Source organism: Galeopterus variegatus, unplaced genomic scaffold (genome assembly GCF_000696425.1).
Source record: "Galeopterus variegatus unplaced genomic scaffold, G_variegatus-3.0.2 Scaffold1434, whole genome shotgun sequence".
Taxonomy (NCBI): domain Eukaryota; kingdom Metazoa; phylum Chordata; class Mammalia; order Dermoptera; family Cynocephalidae; genus Galeopterus; species Galeopterus variegatus.
The window spans coordinates 242970-251400 of record NW_007727545.1 but is presented as its reverse complement, the minus strand read 5'-3'; the positions used below and the strand labels follow the sequence as shown (position 1 = coordinate 251400).

At 46.8% G+C, this 8431-nt stretch overlaps 1 protein-coding gene and 1 long non-coding RNA gene across 2 annotated transcripts; one reads left to right on the top strand and one right to left on the bottom strand.

Annotated features, from left to right (window-relative positions):
- Window positions 1-548: 548 nt before the first annotated feature.
- Window positions 549-4205, top strand: MRPL40 (mitochondrial ribosomal protein L40). Its single transcript, XM_008576968.1, has 4 exons — window positions 549-652; window positions 1009-1092; window positions 2530-2688; window positions 3769-4205. The coding sequence occupies exons 1-4, from the start codon at window positions 594-596 to the stop codon at window positions 4091-4093; spliced, it is 627 nt and encodes a 208-aa protein (XP_008575190.1). The 5' UTR covers window positions 549-593; the 3' UTR covers window positions 4094-4205.
- A 1593-nt stretch (window positions 4206-5798) lies between these two features.
- Window positions 5799-6676, bottom strand: LOC103593872. Its single transcript, XR_550793.1, has 2 exons — window positions 6364-6676; window positions 5799-5993 (listed from the first exon to the last, which is right to left on the bottom strand). It is a non-coding gene; the product is annotated as an uncharacterized LOC103593872 (long non-coding RNA).
- Window positions 6677-8431: the final 1755 nt, after the last annotated feature.

Below are 8431 nucleotides of genomic sequence, written 5' to 3'. Positions count from 1 at the left end.
CTCGCCGGTTCTGAGTCTGACTTATTAACTAGCTTCTGTCATTCATCCACACGCGCTACTGAGCATATCGCGAGCGCCAGGCCCCGTGCCGGCACCGGGATGCAGCCACCGGCGGGCGGCCGCGGCCCCGGGCTCGATAGAATGCGGGAACAAACGAGCCAGTTCCAGGGCAGATCGCCGGGGACGCCGAGGCGGGCGCGTTTACTGGAAGATCAGGGCCGTTTTCATAGACACAGACACTTGGACCGAAGGAGCAGAGGGACAACCCCTCTGCCACTACAGCTGCACCGTGGGGGCGCAGGCCGAACAGCCAGGGAGCGGCTGGCTAGGAAGTGCCTGCCGCAGGGGCGGGCTCGCGACGCCGAGTGAAGGCGGAAGGGAGGACCCGGGGCGGCTGGAAGTGTGAGATGCGGGACCTGGACGCCCGGGGCGCGATTGCGTCGGGGGCGGGGTCAGTGCGGCCCAGCCCTTCATGGGGTTGGGAATGCGGGAGCGCGGGGCGGAGCGTCAGCCGGACCTCCGCGCAGGGCACTGTGGGCCGGACCGCCAAGGGGCTCGCGCCCGGAAGCGGCGGGTAAGCTGCTGCAGGGGTCATGGCCATGGCCACGGCGACGCTCCGGGTTGCGGTTGGCGCTTTGCGCCCGCCTGAATGGTGAGTGCGCCCGCCGGCCGAGTCGCGGGGAGCAGCGGACGCGTGTGGAGTCTCGGCGCGGGCGGAGGCCTCGTCTGTGCTCCCTCTCCGCCGCCTCTGTCCATGGATATCTCAGAGATGAGTCAGCTGATCGTGCCTCTTACGGATGAAAATCCAAAGACACCGACGAGCAGGCGCTCTCGGGTGCTCTGTGGTGTGAACGGGAGATTTTGAAAACTCCCACGTTGGTCTTGCAGTACTGGTCATCCAGTACTCACAAGTGCCCCAGGTTTGGGGACATTTTAGTTTTTTTTTTTTTTCTTTCCCCGTGAAGTGGGGGAGAATCAGATATTTATACATACTCTTGTGTCTTTCAGGCTCCGGGGAACTTTGTGGACACAGATTAGAGACACCCACCAGCAAGCTTCATTGTTGTCCTTCTGGGAACTTATTCCCATGAGGTAAAACTCTTTGGGGTTGTCAGCGAGAGACAGATGTGCCTTTGACCAGAACAAGGCAAGATAGCTGGACGTTTGGTTTGCAAAATTAACAGCCTACAAAGTTTCTCAATTCAATTTAGGCCAGTTGTTTTTCTGTCTTTTCAACATTCCCGTACCATACGAGAGTACTTCAAAAAGGTCGTGGGGCTAGCCGATTAGCTTAGTTGATTCAAGCACAGCTTTGTGACACCAAGGTCACGGGTTCAGATCCCCTTACCCGCCAGCCGCCAAAAATAAAAAATTGGTGGAAAAATAGAATGAAAGATCATATGAATCTTCTTATGAACTTTTTCAAGTACCCTTGTATAATGCTGTTTGTAATTTTACAACTAAATGTAAAAGTAGTTTAAATAAAGATTAATTACTTTTTAAGGGATTCTTGTGTTTTAAAGCACAGCTTAAACTTCAGTTACTCTATGAGCCTTCCTCTTCCCTGCCCGTTCTGACGCCCTGGACAGGGTGGGGGAGGTGCAAAGATTAAAGGTATTTCCACCTGGCACTCTGGACACTTTCTAGGGACTTGACTCAGTCTTGATGCTAGAAGATTTGATTATTCTTTCTTTTCTTTGGTGGCTGGCTGGTGCTGGAATCTGAACCTGTGACCTTGGTATTATAACACTGTGCTCTAACCAACTGAGCTAACTGGTTGGCCCCTCATTTGGTTATTCTTTTTTTTTTTTTTCCCTTTTTGTCTTTTTTCGTGACCAGTAACGGGATCGCAACCCTCGGTGTCGCTCCCGCCGCGCTCAACCAGTGAGCGGACCGGTCTCTATATGGGATCCCAACCCTCGGAGGGAGCGCCGCCGCACTTCCAAGCACCGCACTCTAACGAGTGCGCCACCGGACCGGCCCTCATTTGCTTATTCTTAATGGTAAATTATCACCATAGGAGATGTGTTCCTAGAAGTACATTAGATTTTTTTGTGAAAGCTCTAGGATGGGGAAAATTTTAAACAAATCCTGAAAAGTAAATAGGAACATGCCAGTTGTTTTCATTATACCGTCTCTTTTAGTCTTACTCAAAGCATTTTTATAAATTGCAAGTCCATTTAAAATTTAATGAGCTTCTAATCCATCAGTTTGGTATTTTACTTTTCAGTGCAATACCAAGGCACACCTGAATACTGGCGCTAAGGGTGAACATTTCCCCTTAATTTATATCCTGCCGCCCCATGTTGCTTTTGCACCTCTTCTGGAAATGATAGCGCCCACACAGTTCTCACATGGACCCTGAGGTGGAAGCCAACTCCTTGCTACACTGAGCTCATAGGGTCAGGATCATAGTTCCTTCCGCCAAGGAAGAGCTCAGTACAAGTAGTGGGCACTTCACCTATCATCTTGTTTCAAGATGTTCATGAGACTGAAGAGGAAAATGTTTAATGTTTGCTTATCTGTTAGAGCAGAACCTCTTCGAAAGAAGAAGAAGATAGATCCTAAAAAAGACCAAGCAGTAAAGGACCGCTTGAAAAAGAGGATCCGAAAACTGGAAAAAGCTAGCCAAGAGCTAATTCCCATTGAAGATTTTATTACCCCCACAAGGCTCTTGGATAAAAAAAGGTAAGTGTCCTTCTCTAAGGTTGAAGTCCTCAGGGCAGAGGAGTTCCATCATCTTCAGGTAGTTATATCTGTAGTTCATGCTTGTGATGGGAATGGGTTAGTAGGATTGAGTTGTCTTGGCCTTGGTGTGAGTCCTTTTCTCCTTGATTGTGCCTTTTGGGACTTGGAGAAAACATTCTTGGGTGGTGCTCTTGAATGGTTGAAGGTGGGAAAGAAACCTAGACAATTTTTTGATAAGTCCAGGCCAGATATTTAAGCAAGTTCCGCTCAGCACTGCTGTAGAGTTCATGTTGTTACTCTTTTGCATGAGGTGTCTTGGCTGTGACTGATGACTTGGGCCTTGGGTCTGCAGCCCCTGGCCAACCTGCAGTAGAAAACCCTTGGCCTCTTGCTTTATCATGCAGATAGATGCCTCATAGTTGGTATGTGTTGAGATTTTGTTGTGTGCAGGGTTAACAGCTCTTGCTGCCTTCTTGTAAAAATTGTGCACCATCTATAAAATATAACTTTGCCATGCAACTGGGAGATGGCAGGTGTTTTGGTTCTCCAGGGCTGATATAGCCTCTAGACTACCTGGGATTTTGATAATTCTCATAACACCATTTCACTCTTCTCCAAAATCACCTCTTACCAAGGGCAGTCTTTGCCTGGGGTAGAGGAAGTGCTACCATAGTCTCAGAGCATCTGTGTTTTCTGTTGATAGAAAGCAAATGACCTTGGTTCTCAGTGTCAGTTGTAGCTGCTGCCACATTCAACATTCTATTCCTTAATTTGTCCCAAACTTCTACCTTTCTTTCCTAAGTCCTGTCTGTGCCTTTCAGGGGGTATACCTGGGTCACATGCAGTCACACAGACTCCCTTGCCAGCCAAGTCAGTACTCCCCAGCTTCACGTGTCAGTTGTAGCTGCTGCCACATTCAACATTCTATTCCTTAATTTGTCCCAAACTTCTACTTTTCTTTCCTAAGTCCTGTCTGTGCCTTTCAGGGGGGATACCTGGGTCACATGCAGTCACACAGACTCCCTTGCCAGCCAAGTCAGTACTCCCCAGCTTCATACCTTTGGACTTGTGTGTTTGCAGACAGAGGCCTCAGGTGGAGCTCCCCTTTGAGGAGAGTGAGCGGAGAGCTCTGCTTCTGAAGAGATGGTCTCTGTACAAGCAGCGAGAGCATGAGATGGAGAGGGATGCCATCAGAGTCATGCTGGAGGCCCAGCAGGAAGCTCTGCAGGAGCTGCAACTTGAGTCCCCGGAGCTCCACACTGAGGCCATCAAGCGGGACCCCAATCTGTTCCCCTTTGAGAGGAAAGGGCCAGATTACACACCACCGGTTTCTAACTACCAGCCCCCTGAAGGCAGGTACAATGACACCACCAAGGTGTATACACAGACAGAGTTCAAGAAATAGAGCTGCAGGCAGCTGTCTTTGGAACACATTGCCCCTGAGAGTCAGAACGATCAGGGTCCAAGTGCTTTCCACAGAATCAGGCATGCTGTTAATAAATATTTTTAATCAAGTATCTCTTTGTCTTGTGTTAGAATCAAAATTAATTCACTTGAGGATGGATGGGGGCAAGAGATGCTGCCTCTCTGCCACGCACTGACAGATTATGACAAAGACTTCAACTGTTGCTCTCCAGTGGGAAAACATACGGATAAAAAGGAAGATTCCTATTTTGAAAATACCACCAGCACCAGCAGTAGGCACCAAGTAACCCAGAGGAGTGGAGATGTGCGGTGTGTGCAGGATTTTGCCAGCTGGAAAGATGTGCAGGGAGAAGCAGGGCCTTCCTGGTGGGACAGAGGGAGTAGCCACCTTTGGGCTTTCAGCTGGGGAGAGGGGCTGAATGGAGTGGAGCAAGCCAGGGACACACTGGTTAACAAAGCTGCTATATCCCCAAGGAGGGTATGAGGCCTGGCTGGGGCAGAGGGCTCTCAGTCTTTTATGGGAATTTATTAGTCTGCCTGGGCTGCCATTACAAAATACCACAGACTGCGTAGTTTAACAACAGAAATTTATTTTCTCACAATTCTAGAGGCTAGAGCTCCAAAGATCAAGGTATTGGCAGGTTTGGTTTCTTCTAAGGCCTCTCTCCCTGGCTTGCAGATAGCCTCTTCTCTGTGTTCTCATGTGGTCATCCCTCTCTGTGTCCTAATCTCTTTTGAGGGCACCAATCATACTGGAATAGGGCCTGCCCTAATGACCTCATTTTAACTTAATTACCTCTTTAAGGACTCTACCTCCAAATTCAGTCACATTCGGAGGTACTGGAGGTTAGGACTGCCAAATGGGAATTTAGGGGGACACAGCTCAGCCCATAACAGTATAGAGCCATTTTTCCTAGTGACTTGTGTCACAAGTTCACCCCAGCCCCTTCTCTGTGCAGCAGCCAGAGGTCTCTGTAGAAGGAAAGTCAGGTCAGGTCTTCCCTACCTCCCTGAAGAAGGCAAGTGCCCAGCACAGGTAATGGACAGTAGTGCTTTTTAAAACAGTAGGTTCCATAAGGTTATGGGTTCAGATCCCTATATGGGCCAGCCGCAAAAAAACCAAAAAAATAGGTTCCATCCATTAGGTTGTATAATCACTTTAGTAAGTCATGGCCAGCAGTTTTGGTTCTTAACTTTTTATTTTCATGTAATTATAGATTCATAGGAGGTTGTCCAGGGAGGTCCTGCATACCCCTGCCCCAGCCTCCCCAAATGTTTACACCTTACACTCTACAGTTTCAAGACCCAGAAATTGACATTGGTACAGTCCACAGAGTGTATTCTATTTCCCTAGTCACATCTGCACTCATCTGTGTATCTGGCTCTACCCAATTTTATCACATGTGTAACCCTGTGTAACCACCACAGGCAGGTGGTGTGGATTGTTTTCAATACCATAGGACTCCCTTGTGTGTCCTCTTGTCCCATCCCTAACCCCTGGCAACCACTAATCTGTTCTCTATCTCTATACATTATTTCACCAGGCTGGGCAATAGCTTTTGTTTATGTTAAGAGTACTTTATTGAAGTATAATTTATATGCAGATAATGCAAATCTTAAGCATACAGATCAATGTAATTTGGCAATTGTATGTGACTATGTAATCACCACGCAGGCCAAGATACTTTTTTTTTTTTTCCACTCAGCATAATTTCCTTGAGTTGCTGTGTGTACAGCATTTACTGAAAATGGCAGTGACACCCAGGTCAAGGATTTGGAAACAAACAAAAGAAAAGAAAATGGCAGTATACCACACATGGTACAGATAAGTGTTGTTTTGTGAGGCTTGTTTCAACAATAATATGCTGTATATATAATATGTTGTATATAACAGTAAGTATCCACTTGTTGCAGTGGAGTTTTGTCCAAAAAGTCTGAAAGACTGCTTTATTACTGTATTCATTTTCTTCATAGCACTTACAACCGATTTAGACTCTTATTTATTGATATTTAATGTTTATGCCTTCCCCAAAACTCCAACAGAAACTCTTTGAAGACAACTTGTCTGTTTCAAGGCTGTGATCCTCAAATCCTGCCCAGCATTTAGCAGTGCTCAGCTGTTGTGAAGGAAGGAACACACCCCCTTGTACTCCAGAGTCAACTGCTATTATGGTTTTAATCACTATAGACTATTTTGCCTATCCTTGAACTTAATATAAAGGGAATCACGGAGTATGTTCTATATAATATGTTGTATATAACAGTAAGTATCCACTTGTTGCAGTGGAGTTTTGTCCAAAAAGTCTGAAAGACTGCTTTATTACTGTATTCATTTTCTTCATAGCACTTACAACCGATTTAGACTCTTATTTATTGATATTTAATGTTTATGCCTTCCCCAAAACTCCAACAGAAACTCTTTGAAGACAACTTGTCTGTTTCAAGGCTGTGATCCTCAAATCCTGCCCAGCATTTAGCAGTGCTCAGCTGTTGTGAAGGAAGGAACACAGGACCTGAATGCAGCAGAAACAGTCTGTCCAGAGAAATTAAGCACTCTGTCCAGAGAGATGTCCACTTTTATCTGTCAAAGTGGAACTTGCTGAGTAGTGAAGAAGACAGGCAGAATGCAACGGTGGCACTGTAGAGGGAGGACTTCATTGTTCAGACAGAGAAGAGCAGAAAGCATCACACTTGCTAATAGAGCATGCAGCTACACACAGCACATGGCTTAAACAAGCAGATGACAGGGAGCCCCTTGTGGACTGGGTGCTGGCTGGCACTCCTAGGCTTTATCTGCACTTTCCAGTCCCACCCCAGGAACCCCAAGGTAGCTGCTATAGTACCAGGCATCACATGCAGACGGCAAGTCAGAGGCCCATTCCCTGAGTTTAAGAGTGAGAAAAAAACTTGTCGGATCTCTAGCAGCCATCTTCTCTCTCCTCATTGGCTGGAAATGCTCATTATTAAACCAACCACAGCCACACTGGAGATAGCATGCTTAGACACCTCAAAGCTCCCCTGTGGGCCAGGGGAACCCTGGCTCTTCTTTATACTCCCCTCTGCTCTTGGGGTCCTTTGAGCACATACCCCCCACCATTCACAGGTACACACGTAGACACAGGGAGGGGTGCTTGGTGAGCACAGGAGGAAACACGCACAGAGAGTAAATTTTACTCATTAATTTATCCCCTTCTGAAATGATGAATTATTTTGCTCCAAAGGAGAAATTAGAAGATATTTGCTGCAAATTGAATGCCCCCTCAAAACTCACTGAAGCTTGACCCCCATTGTAACAGTGCCAAGATGGTGGGAAATCCAATTATGATATTTGAAAGGTGGGGCCTTTAAGAAGTGATTAGATTGTGAGGACTGTGCCCTCATGAATGGTGTGATCCATTCAGGGTGTAATGGGCATGGTTCTGATGGCTTTATAAGGAGGGCAGGTAAGGTTAGCTCACTCTTACTTGGCCCATTCTTGCCATGTGACACCCTGCATCACTGCAGAGTCACCACCAAGAAGGCCCTCACCACATGTGTTCCCTGGACCTTGGACTTCCCAGCCTCAAAACTGTAAGAATTAAATTTTGTTTTTTATAAATTACCCAATTTCAGGTATTCTGTTATAAGCAACAGAAACAGACTAATACAATGTTCAACCTACTGCCTGTGGCCAGGAAGACAACAGGGAGGGTGCTGTGCTTGGAGCCGGCCTAGCCCTCAGCATCACACAATGGAGCCTACTATGCAGACGCAAGATGCCAAACCATTTTATTAGTGATAAAGAGATCTCTTCAAGAACTATTGTTCTTGTGTAGTTCATACACATATATTTTTAAAACATCTACAAGAAAATAAGCATGCCAAATTCTAATACTGTCCGAGCTCAGCAGTATTAGGTGGGAAAATCTAACAAATGTGAATTTAATTTTCAGCTTCTATTTGGTTTCAAATGTGTGCAGTGGCTTTTAATATATTAACGACCAGGGGAAATTTTGAGGGGAGGAGAACTAAATTCCATGTGTTTTGGGCTTGGATTTCTTAAGCCAAGAGTCCATGAACCCTTTCTATGGAGGGTTATGTGTCCTGTAGCTGTGTGCATTTCTTAAAAACCAGAGTCTCCGGGGGCCTACTTGGGGGCTTCGGAGGTGAAGTGTGCTGGTGCAGAGGGGCCAACAAACCCCACCTGCTCAGCGCACCCTGGCTACGTCTGCAGTGGAACAAGCAAGTGGACTGGAACAGAGTGTGAGCGTCATGCTTTGGATGCTAGGGGCTGGCAATACACGGTGGTCTCCAACCCTAGGATGTGGTGGCCTGTTTC